This window comes from Myotis lucifugus, unplaced genomic scaffold (genome assembly GCF_000147115.1).
Source record: "Myotis lucifugus unplaced genomic scaffold, Myoluc2.0 scaffold_52, whole genome shotgun sequence".
Taxonomy (NCBI): Eukaryota; Metazoa; Chordata; class Mammalia; order Chiroptera; family Vespertilionidae; genus Myotis; species Myotis lucifugus.
The window spans coordinates 1957107-1969857 of NW_005871100.1; the positions used below are offsets into that span (position 1 = coordinate 1957107).

Consider the following 12751-nt stretch of genomic DNA (forward strand, 5'->3'; position numbering starts at 1 on the left):
TGAAAGCAACACTAAGTTTGCTTTGAATACTTGAAGGATTGCTTATATCCTGTCAGTCTTACCTGTGGTGGTCTAGGGCTATTACCATTTCCATACAGGTGGTCACTGTCCGCTGCTCCGGCAAGGCCTGTGCAGCTTCCTCACATCTCAGCTCCTTAGCGCATGTTCTCTCCCCATTAACACTGCTTATCTCCTATTCCAAACCTAAAAGCCCTCCCGTGGTTGTCAACATGCAGTTCCTACAGGGGGTGGGGAATGGCCCTGTGCCTCTCGGGCACCCCCTTTTTCCTGTCCCTGAGCTTCATGGAAATGCATGTGTGATGGCTCAGAGGCCAGGCAATGGCACCAGGAGAACAAGAACAGGTGGGGAGGGCTTGCTATAATGGGACAGCCAGCTTAAGGCTGACAAAGTTTGCCCTAAGGTACTTGTGTGCTGACACCTAAGGGTATAAAATGTCCTTGGTCCTACTTTCTACTTGCCATGGAGATAAACCCATGCTTATCCCGAGAAACAATCTCCTGTTTCTGTATAAGTATAAGAAAATGCTCCACGGATAAAACAGACGTTTCAAAGATCAGTTTCCCTGACTACAGCTATCAAGCTAGTTTTTGTGTGTGTTTGTTTCCAGTCTGGCTGACACTTCTCAGCTCAGGAAAAAATAATATTCTCTCTCTCTTTTTCATAAAAAGTCCCTTGTGGTCACTGAACATTAGTGTCCACTTCATTTACGTTCGATTCACCTTTTCTTTGAAATTCCTTCTGCTCATTCTAATTATGTATTGGTCTCAGGGACCAAACTTCTCATCTGAGCATCTCAGAAGTATGCTACTGTTCATTAGGTTGAACCAATGCTACTGTTCATTAGGTTGAAAGTTCCCGAAGTTCACATTATGTTTCACAGCGTTGAGAAGTTCACATTATGTTTCACAGCAGACTCTCTTCACTGTGCGAAAATAGAGTCCTGCTCTTGAAATGCAAATCAAAACGAATGAACAATAGAAGCAGGAACACAAAGGGACTTTCGTGACCTGTAATGTGAGTCACTGCTTGGCCACCGACTTTGCAAGGAGAGTCACTGAGGCAAAAACTACCGGTGCATATAATTATCGAGGTTATGAACGTATTTAGCAAACACACTGCTAGATTTCTGCCCCTTTAAAAAATACCAGTTGGAAACAAGGTATTAAAATTCTTTAACGGTTTCCCAAACTTGTGGATGGAATGTCATGTGTAAGGGAGCTTAAAGAAAACAAAAGTCCCTGATCTAATTAACTCAAAACTTAATTCAACACTGTCCCTTTATTTACCAGAGATGATCTTGAGGTTTAAAAAAATTTTAAATCTGTATACGTGTTATGGGAATGTGATTAATCATCTCTAAATCATGTAAATCCCAGCCAGATACATTGTCACAGTATCTCATCTTACTCAGGACCCTTTTATCACACCAATTTTGCTTGGTTTCCGATTTCACTGAGTTGGGATTAAATCAGTGCACTCTTACTGCACGATTAGGACTGCTTTAAAACTATGGAATTACAAACCTCAATGGAGGGCTGTGAATTGTACTCACTGTCATAACTGCCATTAGCATGTTTTTCAATCCTTGCAGAACAGTGGGGTAAAAATGTCTTGTGAATAAGTTCCACTGTGATATGTCTGCTATTGATTATCAGCAGCAATTACAGACATCATGGGCTCCAAAACAAGATATAGAACCTGGAAAAATGCCAAGGTTTTGTGAATCTAAAGGAATTTTGAAAAAAAAAAAAGGTTATTTAAATCCGTGGATTAAAGAGCTAGTGTAAGCTTTAAAAGTTATTTACTTGCAGGCTGAATTTTTATAAATGGGTAAAGACCTAGTCTATTGAGGAAAAAGTATCTATTCTAAGTTTTATTACTTTCTACAGAAATTAAAATACTTTATGAAGATATTCTGAAGACTAATTGGATGGCTTCTGTTCTGTGCATCCCTGTGCACCCCAGCCCCCTCCCTTACCATTCTTCATTGGAGTCAAAAGATGATAGGCCCACTTGAAGTTGATGTAAAGTATTTCTCATCCAAGCAGCTCACCCTGATAAGACTTTGGTCACATACTTTCCAGTTCTAAATACACACCAAACAAGCCTTTCACAGTTAAAAACAAAAAGTCTCACGTGGTTTCTCTTTTAACGTAAGGTGTTTGTAACCCCCATATAAACACGTTCCTTTGGGATAAGTCTTTGGGATAAACCCTACTATTCTGCTGGCACCACAGCCTGATTCACTAATTTCAATCCCTTTAGCCATTTTCATCAAGTTTCTTTGTTAAGTCTCTTTAGACAACCAACATGGTTCACTATTTTATAAACTACAAATTTGAGAGAAACGCTATATACCTTGCTATGTACCTGTAACAAGTCCAGAAGCTCCAATCAAGTTCTTGTTTGTAATTATCTTAAAGCATATACACTTGGATCATTATAATTTCTCTGCTATGCATTTCTGGATGTTTATAAATGAACTGAATAGTGGTGGGAAAAGATCCCAGTGGCCCTTAACAACTACAATAACTCTCTGTAATTTGCTGAAAGCGAGTGGTATTCATTTACTCTTTTTCTTAAAGTTCATGACAAAAGCAAACAGGTAGATTTTTGTTAAGAATCTTCAGGTTGGTTGATCTAAAGGCTTTGAAACTTGATAAATGCATACGTCAGACTAAAGAAATAAGCTTTTGAAACAAAGTCCTGGGAAAAGAAGCTGGCTTTGCACAAACTAAGAGTTCAGTCCTTCTGTTTGAGTATTTTCAGACAATCGTTAGTAAGGTTCGCAAGGAGACGGAAAAGAATGATTACTGGCATTGCCACGTAGGTATGAGGATGCGCTGAAGTCAAAAGGGAACTTAGGAATGATGAATGAGTACCCCTCCCCCCCTTCCTGGACGACTCTGGTTAATAAATAGGGATATCTGGCTAACTGGTTCCACTCTGGGGGTTGCTAGTTTCTTTCTAGAAATGTTCTCCCAAGAGTAGCTGTTACATTGTGTGGCAAATGATTAATTCTGTTACCCCGGATTTTGCATGCCTGCTTTTAAGTATGACGGGCTACAGCCTTGCAGTGGAAAAAGTACAAAAGTCACCTTACGTCTTACAGCGCAACAGTTTTAATAGTACTAAAACAGGCAGGACAGTTTCGTAGGTCGAGGTTGAAAGCAACCTTGCCTTACTTAACATGCTTCTACGTAGAAGGTTTCCTGCTCTCCCCCATTCCTTCACGCAAGGTGTAGGTCTACACAAGTGCTTCTAAAGTGCATTTCTGAGGCATTGAAAACAGCACGGATGGCTCTCCAAAACCAAGCTCCTAATTAGAGCGTGGCTTCCCCACCGGAGGTCTGCACAATTCCAGGGGCGCTGCCATCTCTTAGAGCGGTGGTGCCCCTCTCGCTCCCGCAGGTGATACAAGGGTGGAGGCCACAGAACAGCTTTTTGAAGATAATAATTAGGCCAACTTCCTGGGTGGCGGGCATCTTCTCTTACCACAAATAAATATTTAATGCAGACTTGAGTCTCAGACTATTGAAAACTCAATTGACACTTCCACTTCCAGGAACGTGAAATCGCGTGTGGATATTCTAATTTGGTGGGACTGAGACACCACGCTCAGAGGCAGGCCAGAATTCTCGGGTTTGGGGCTGGGGGTTGGGGAGCCGCGGTGGGAAGAGTCCGCCCGCTATGGCTGGTCCTCCTGGGGGTCCCCAGGGAAGTCCGCCTCCTCCAGGGCTCGGACCCCCTCCGGGAGCAGAGTGGCGCGGACTTTCCTCTTCTCCTTGAAGCGCCCGGAGCGCGAGATCTTCAAATTGCGGCGGCTGTTGCCGGCTTTGTCCGCGCACAACTTGTCTGGCTTGTGGGGCTCGCAGGCGCTCGCCAGGAGGTTGGGGTGCTGATTCTCCTGGGAGCTGTTAGTCCAGTCCGGGCTGGGCAGCGCGGGCTCCCCGGGGGCAGGCTGGGCGGGAGGCGGCACCCCCACCGAGGCCTCCTTGCTTTTCTTCCTGCTGTTCACCAGCGATTTCCACCAGGGGCCCGAGCTGCCCGTGCCGCCGCTGTCGGCCATGGCCGGCCGAGGGTCCGGGGCGCCGCGCGTGGGGAAGGCCTCGGCCGCAGCGGTGCCTCTTTCCCGGTGGTCTCCGGTGTCCACTCCGCTCCTTCTCCCGCTGCTCGCAGCCGGGCTGCGGGGTGGGATCAGAGGCAGCAGTCTGCGCTGGGAAGAAAAAAAACTTAGTTACTGGGTTTGTCAAAGTCACGCCCCCACGAGCCCCCTGCCCCCCATCTCATTTCCTCCCCTTTGCTCAGCGCGACACCAGGAGACACTAGGAGGAGCGAACCCCAGAGATGCGCATCCTGCAGAAGTCCCCGCGGGGCCCACGCAAGGGCGCGGGAAGATGACCTCCAGGGCGCCACCGTCTGGCCACGGGACTGAGTCTTGGCACTGCCCAGACTTAACCTTCGCCTGGCCTCCTGGGGCAGGAATAGCAGGGGTCAGAGAGGCCCCTGGCATCTGGATTAACTGAGTCCGAGAGGGAAAACGGCTTGTCCTGTCACTCGACCAGACTGTAGGCGGATGGATGCCCGGGGTGACGTGACCCGGTCCAGAAAGGCCTTCTCTTGAGTTTGAATGAGCAGCGGGAGGCCTTATGGACAGGTAGCAATTGCGTTCCTGCTATAGGGGAACACTGCGTATTAGACCCCCATCAAAGGCTTCTGCTTCATAGGCTTCTGTCCCAGGACACTTTTCTTTCTTTTCTGTTAATCCTCACCCAGGATGTTTCCCACGTTAGAGAGTGGGAGGGGGAGACGGAGAGAAACATGATGTGAGAGGGGCACACGATTGGTTGCCTCCCACAGGCGCCCTGACCAGGCTAGGGATTGAACCTGCAACTGAGGTACGTGCGCTTGATCGGAATCGAACCCGGGACCGGGACCCTTCAGTTCTCGGGCCAACGCTCTATCCACTGAGCCAAACCGGCCAGGCCCCCAAGATACTTTTCAATGTGATTCTTCAGGGTAATTTACAGGCGAGGGACACGCTCATGGTGCTTTCTTTTAAATTCTGCTTTTGACATACCTTCTGCCTTGTGACTTTCAGAGAAATACAACTAGACTTAACTTCCCTTGAAAACCACCGGCCGACTCTTTTTATTCCCCCTTGCGTCTCTTTGAAGCCACCCCTGATGATGGTTGAGATGAAGCCAAGCGGCAAATGTCCTCCCCTTAGTTCTGTATTAAAATATGCCCCGAGGCTGTTGGTGCTAGGCAACCCTTAAGGCTGGTTCTTTTCCTTGCGCAATCGCCTTCTGCAAGGAGAGAGCCACCGGGATCTCCATACCGACTTGCGTCTTCCCGGCTTTAAGAAGTGCATCCTTCGGAGCGACAAGGGTGTGTTCAGCACTGAAGGTGCAGATAATTCCAGAAGCCATAGAGTCCTCTGCCCGCGGTCTGTGGGGGTCTGCCCGGCACTAACTCCACGAATGCGCGGGGTTCGCTTGCGCCGCGGCGCATTGCCCCGTGTCCGCCGGGCTCCTTGCCCCGCGCCCCGCGCTGCTGGGATCAGCCCTAGCGCCCGAGAAAGAAACTAAAGCGCACTTTGTGGTTGGAGGCTGTCCTGCCAGAACCCGCGACAGCAAGTCTGAGCGCCCACGCGAGACGGCGCGGCGGCCTCTGCTGTGCTCAGGGACCGCCGCGCCGGCTCCTCCCCAGGACGCCCGAGGGCACACTCCTGCGGCGACTTGAAAACAATAGGAAAAAAAATGGCCAAAAGTTCTTTCCGTACCCACACCCTCCGGCAAAGTTTGCAGTCGGGTGTGCAAACATCCTGCTCCCTCTACTTTACGGATCGGAAAAGCACCCCCAAGTTTTTCCCCGGGGGTGGTGGTGGTGTGTCCCGAGGCCACGTTCTGACTTCTACCTACACTTTCTTCTCTGCAATGACGTGTGTGCACAGAAGGGTTTCGCACGCATTGCTCACGGGAAAGATTGCACAAATGTACCCAGAGCGCCGGCGGCTCGCAACTTCTCTTCGGGCGTCAGAGAAGCCCCCCAGAGAGACACCCAGGAACGGGCTCCGTCAGGGCGGACGCAGAACCAACCCGATCGCTCACCTGCTCAGGACCCCCGCGGCTCCGCCGGCGACAGTGTGAACGGGGTGCTCTTGGGTCCACCCGGAGGCGGTCCCGGGGGAGTCCGGCTTCTTTGGGGAGGTGTGCCCGCCGAAATCTCCGCAGCCCGGCTAAGCGGATTGTTGGTGGTGGTTTCCCCTGGCACCTCCGACTGCTGCGGGCGGCGGCGGCCCCGGGCTCGCTGTGCGGAGGGACCCGCGGCCAGTGTGTGCCAGCTCGATGGCCAGGTGAGTGCCCAAGCCGCTCTCTAGCTCAGCAGCCGTGCATTCTCGGGAGCGTCCTTCTCCCCTGCCCGCACCGCTCGGGAACCGCCTGGGAGATGGGACCTCGGCTGCTCACTTGGAAGCGCTGGCCCTTCCTACGCGCCGGTCTCTCGGACATCTGCCCACCTGCTGGTCATTCGCCAAGTGATTCAAGCCACCTGAACCCAGGGGCAGCGGGAAGGAAAAAAAAAAAACCAAAACAGCAACGCGGGAGGCGGCCGCGGCGGCCACAGGTGCAGGTAGGCACTTTGCATGTCCGCCCTCCGGGGGCCGAGATTGGACCAGGTCGCGGGCGTGGCGCGGCCTCGCGGAGTCTGATTGGAGAAAGGCTGTGAGTGCGCCGCGGGCGGCTCCGACTCCTTCTCGCAGAAGAAGCGGCGGAGGAGGCCGGAGACCAGAGGGCGGGAGGCCGAGGCCGTCGGCGGGCACCGGTGGATGAAAGTCCCGCACCTCTCCCTCCGCCTCGACCCTGATTTATTTTCCCCTTCTTCTCAGGGCCCCCAACCAAGGCTACTCAGCTCCGACCGCAATTTTGTTAACTCCCAGGCTTTGTTTCATTTCCAGGCACAATGTTGCAGCCTAAGGCGCTTTTAGTTGAAAGGCTCTAATTTTAACAAATTCGCAGCGTGCCCGCCGGGCGCTGTTCCAAGCGCTTCTGTGGATTAGCTCGCTCATTACAGCAACCCTAGGAGGCAGGTACGGTTATTGTCTCACGTGACAGGCAAGGAGACCCTAGCCTGGAAAGGTTAAGGGTTGCCCAGAGTTGCAGGGCTGGTAGGAGGCAGAGCCCAGCATCGGATTTGAAGCTAGGAGGTCTGACTCCAGCTCCCCCGGTCCTAACCAGCACGTGATACCGCAGCCTGCCTGCTTTGGGCTCCTCGAAGGCTGAGGATGTGACTTTTCTCAGGTGTGGAAGCCCAGGCACAGACAGCCCCGAGCCGCCGCAGAAGCTGGCCAGTGAATCATGTCAAGGTTCAGGGAGCTTTAGCCCTGATCACATGCCCCTTATTTTTATTCATTGGACAGAAAGGCATAGACATAAGGCAATTTCACCATTGAAGCCAGATGTGCAGTCTCCTTCATCTTCCAGGATGCTCTTCTCTTTCAAAGAACTATTTTGATGTTCCCTGAGCTGGCTCATGATTCCTCTGAAGGCTGAGTATGGAGCAGTGGTCCCCTGAGCATCTCTGTTCTGGGGACTTTCTGCAGCACATAAATAGTGAAAGACATAGAATTAGCAGAAAGTAAGTTGGACGGGCTATTCCAATGCCTGACATAAAAATAAAAATGCTTTATATCGTTAACGTCTTACTTTAGCATTCTTGGATTTTTAAAAGGTATGAGCAGCAGCGTGTATCTGAAAGTGATGCATTTTCATGTACTATTGGGATTCGTTTTAGAGAGTAAATGTCCCATGCTAGCACCAGGACCGAACAAAGACAGGCCACCAGCGGTGAGGGAACGAAAAGGAGAGACAAGTCACCATGGTGCCACCTCATTGCAGCTAAAGACAGTGGGCCAAGGAGAGAGACCCTGGTCAGAGGTATCGTCACCTCAGGAAGATGTGGAGCTGGGTTGCTGCATTGTTGATCCAACAGGTGAAAAAAGGAAGACATTTAGGGAAAAAACAAAAACAAAAACCAGTACTGCAAACTGGCTGGCTCCTCAGTTCGTGTGGTTTAATAAAGGGGCCAGCGTTTTCTTAATAAATGATCATCTACCGACTGATAAAAAAAAATCATTCTCTCCCACCCCTCCCATTCATACTGAACAATTCTGATATTTCTGTTGTGTTTTGCTAACTTAGTAACGTCTTACAAACAACGCTTGCATGCAGTAAAATGTACATGAAGACATGAGCACCAAGGACAGATTAAGGGGGTAGTGAAGGGCTGGGCATTGCAGACAGAGGGCATGGTGTGTGCAGAAGCCTTGAGGTGGGAAGGCACTTAGGATTTTGGGGGAGCAGTGTCATCTGAAGCACTGCAGGATATGAAGCGGGAAAGGGGGTTAGTGTCAGACAAATACAGCTGTGTTCTGCTTCTGTTGATCCAGGAATCCTACTGTTTGGTTCCGTAAAGGGGACATGGGCTGGTCCCACATTTCCGTGTTGGTAAGCTGGGCATCCTACAGTGTTGATGCCTTTAAAGTTGACTCATCTTCCCAGTGAGTAGCGGGTGACATTACATGTTACAGAATTTCAGTATGCTGAGACTGAGCAGTCATTCCTTCTTAATAATATTTCATCTTGTCATTTTTCATTTTTCAAAAAAATGTACGGATGGTTTGAGTAAAGATGCTTTACTTATTTTTCTTTCTTTTTGAAAATTAAATTTCTCGGGTGAGCCTTCAAGTGCAATAAATGACTATACTCAAAGACACTAGAGAATGAGTTTCTAGAGAGCAGGATTTGCATACTGGAAATGAAATCCAGAACTTCAGGGGTTAAGTTTGGCATCTGCAGTCCTCAAATACCTCAAGTTGCACAGCCATGGTTGATGTTTGGGGATAGTCCTTTTACTCTTTTTGCCCTATTTTCACATTTACTCCTTTCATTCTTACTCTCCCCTTCCCATCCCTTCTTTTTTCCGTGTCTTTTACAGACTCTTCCATTCTTTGAAAATTAGATATGTATCTCCCATGGCCTTTTCCTTTATAGTCACCAATGTACTAGTTTAATATTTCTTTTCTCCTTTCTGTACCAGTATATTCACATTAGTGTTGTTGGACTTTATTTATAAACATTTTAAATTTTTTTTATTGATTTTTTTATTTTTAGAGAGAGAGGAAGAGAGAGGGAGGGACAGATAACATCAGTGATGACAGAGAAAATCATCAATTGGCTGCCTCCTGCACGCCCCATACTGAGGATGGAGCCCGATCCCCGGTCAGGGAACCTGACAGGGAATCTAACCTTGACCTCCTGGTTCATGGGTCAAAGCTCAACTACTGAGCCACACTGGCCAGGCAGTTTATTAACGTTTTAAATTTAGGCAACACTGGCTGATAACATACAAGTTTCAGCACCCACGTCTGAAGTTGAAACCTACTTTTTGTAGCATCACGTCCTATACCGTGTCAGGTTAACATGAATGCATATCTAGAAGTACAGCAATTACAGGCACAAAATATTACTGATCATTTTAGTTTTACACTTGAGTTAAGCAAGGCTGACCTGTACAGTGCATCCTCTCTCTGAAATTCAGTCAACACCAGCTGACTCTTCCTAGCACCCCATCCCATATTACTGTATGCTCCCCATTTTTCTTAAAAATTATTTGTAGGAAAATTTAAGGCCTATGTCAAAGGTGATTTACTCTAGAAAGGATTTCAGAAGCTAGGGGCCCTGCCAGACAAGACCACTGGCCACATGTTCATGGCGGGAGGATTTTTGGGACAATGAAAACAAGAGACCCATGTGAGCACCTGCCATAGTCACAGCTCTGCCCCCAGATCTTTTCTGTTCCAAAGGAACCTGATTGTCCGTGCAGACCTGTGGGTGGGCCTGGGCATACGTCACTTCTGGGCTGTGCGAGCCTCCAGGCTACGACCCTTTGGGACCTACACTGAAGAAGAGAAGTATCTCTTATTAACCACTCGATGGGGAGTGAGGCCTCAGCCAGAATTCTGTCCCTTTTGCCCCAGGAGGCTATGTGCACTGAAGTTGTTTTGGTGCCCAATTGTTTTCAGCAGGAGATTTCACCCAGATCATTAGCCTGCCACAGATGGGAACGGGTGGGGTTTAGATTGGAAATCATTTGCTTGGTGTTTGTCCCTTAACTAGCCTATAATTTTCTTGTTATTTATTTGTTTATTGCTCAGTTTCCTCACTAGAAAACGAGTTTCATTTTATTTAATGATCCTTTACATAACACCTCCTATGTGACCTGCACAGTTCTAATTGCTTTACAAATATTAACTCACTTAATCCTCCTAAAGGCCCCATGACATAGGCATTGTTAAGTGCAAACTTAAACTACTTGCCCAAGGTCACGCAGAGTCAGCGTCCAGGGACCTAACCAGTCATTGTGCTGCTGTCTCTCCATGAGCACTAGGACATGTCACTCACGAAGCGTTAGGACCTCGCGTGTTGCCCCGCGATAACAGCTCTCAATATTGCAGATGAGTGACCATCCAGTGCAGAAATAGGAATGCTTTGTGGGTTATAATAGGACTGACTTGTAAGAGATGTAATAAAGTAGCAATGACATAAAATGTTGATCCATCATTACATGGACTAAGAGCCTGGTTTTCTTTACTTCTGAGGTGTGAGCCCAGGAGGTGGACCGATGAGCTGATGAGCTTGTATCTGTGGGAGGAACACTCTTTGCGGTGAGGCCTGAGGAATTGGGTGGTAGCCGGAGGGAGGAATAATAGAAGGCCGGAGGCTGGCTGCCCAGATTGTGTTAAACATTGTCCTGAGGGAATGAATGGGTGACCTGGACTCTAGAACAAGACTCCGCAGCACACCTTGACTGCCTCAGGAAACGAAGATCATTCCGTTTTATTGCTCTTTAGAAAATCATTGATGTAAATAAAAGTCACGTGTTAACAATCCCAGGCAATGTTCTCTGGCTCGTCCCCTGGTTCCAGGTCAGGGCTGGGGAAAACTGGCTCCTGTAAAGGTGACCTGCCATCCGCAGTGACTTTCCCTTTTCAGAGGGTTGACTCGGTTCTGCTGCGTTTGCCAGCTTCTGTTTTTCTCTTTTGTGGTTTGTCCATGTCAACTCATTATGTCACATGAGTGCAGGGAGCAGGTGGATTTCTGATGACAGCGTAACATGATGCAGGAGGTGAATCTGTTGGTTTCCTCTCCTGCATCAGGCCAATGTCAAACTTACACAGTTCGACATCCATAAGAAATAGCTGCTTTCCTACCTCACAGGTGGCCAGGGGAGGTGTACCAAAATGTGGGGACTCAGCTCCGATCAGTGCTAACACAGGCGCATGGCTCGCTCGCTCGCTGTACACGCTGTTAGTGAACATTCAGGTGTATCCGTTTGATGTAATTCATTTACATAGAGAAACTGCTTCAGTGGTGGCTAGAAACCTTTTTATAATAATGGCAAAGTAAACATTCCTACCTTGGACTTCTCAGGTTATCACGGGCTTATTCAAAAGTGGGTAGCGTTCTTTCCTCTTTGCAATGGCAGAGCAGCCCTGAGAGGGAGATGCTACAAACCCCACAGTTTTATCTTAGAAAGTTGAAGCAATTTTCTCAAAGTCACAAGACCATCAGAGGTGGAGTTATTTGGATTTGGCTTGAGTTACTCTGTCTTTAACGCAGTGTTCTTCTGATATGGCTCTTTGAATCTCATATTGCTTTTTAGTTAATCATCCGATCATTATATGTTTGTTGGTATCATATCAAGAGAGCATCATAATTTAAAAAGTCTAATTAGGTCATTGTTTTCTAAGTTTTCCCCTTACAACAATGCTAAGTCATATATGGTTGCTTAAGGGGAGGGGGCAAAAGTAGGTTTACAGTTGTGAGTACGCAAAACACAGAATTTATTCTTGCTTATTCATTATTGTATTATTTTCCATATGAACTGTAAACCTATTTTTGCCCCATCCTGTACTAAAGCCCTATGGAATCTCAGAGCACTCAGAGCTCAAATGAGGGCTGGGAATGGTAATTATATACATTTCTTGTGAAAAGACTTGATGGTTGGTTTGAATTACTAACTGCTTGGCTTTGGGAGAATTACTTAATAGCTTCAGCTCTGATTTCCTTAAACCTAAAGTGGGGCATGCTATCTCCATCTCCGGGTGGCTGCCAAGACGAAAGCAGACAGTACCTTTACTAAGTCCTAGCACTGTGCCCGACACATAATAGGCACCCTGTAAACCTTAGTGCAGCCAAGGTTGAGAACCACTGCCTTAGTGCCTCCCTGACTAGCTTCTTTCATTGGCCGTGTGGACGCCACAAAGCCATCACTTTCAAGTGCTTTTGGAAAGTCATGGTCGAGAGCCTTAAAGCTCCCTGTCATTATTGTGGGTTGGGGCCAGGTCTTATTCCCCCAGGACCATGATGTACACAGACACCGGAGTATTTAATAGACGGTAACTTGCTCCGAATCTAACCTTTTCAGGAACACACTTGATGATCACATGGAATCAAGCCGGCGTTTTCTGTATGTGACTCAAGAATGCACTTTATTCTTTCAGCACCCAAATCACATTACCTCTGGCCAGAGGAGGAAGTGTGCTCTGCTCAGCTGAGCTTGAAAGCCACGCTACCAGAAAAGGGATTAACAAAGTCATAAGACAAAATCCTCAGGAGTAAGGTCACCACCAGCCTGTGGCTCGGGCACAAGCCAGGGCTGTGCTGC

General features: G+C 48.1%; 1 protein-coding gene across 3 annotated transcripts; it reads right to left on the bottom strand.

Moving 5' to 3' along the window:
* Positions 1-3121: 3121 nt before the first annotated feature.
* PRR15 (proline rich 15) lies at positions 3122-6798 on the bottom strand. Of its 3 annotated transcripts, none has more exons than XM_014455867.2 (2): positions 6136-6798; positions 3122-4233 (listed from the first exon to the last, which is right to left on the bottom strand). In XM_014455867.2, the coding sequence occupies exon 2, from the start codon at positions 4089-4091 to the stop codon at positions 3711-3713; it is 381 nt and encodes a 126-aa protein (XP_014311353.1). In that variant the 5' UTR covers positions 4092-4233; positions 6136-6798; the 3' UTR covers positions 3122-3710. The 3 variants fall into 3 exon arrangements, with proteins under 3 accessions (XP_014311353.1, XP_014311354.1, XP_006088811.2); XM_014455868.2 differs by having other exon boundaries at positions 3122-4238; positions 6136-6403; XM_006088749.3 differs by lacking the exon at positions 6136-6798 and adding an exon at positions 5364-5604 and having other exon boundaries at positions 3122-4238.
* Positions 6799-12751: the final 5953 nt, after the last annotated feature.

Excerpts from the sequence above, each read along its gene's own strand:
- PRR15 (XM_006088749.3), bottom strand. The coding sequence starts at position 5,396 with ATGCACTTCTTAAAGCCGGGAAGACGCAAGTCG. Across the intron at positions 4,239-5,363 it reads AGCCGGGAAGACGCAAGTCG|CGCAGACTGCTGCCTCTGAT; the intron begins GTATGGAGATCC and ends TTTTCTTCCCAG.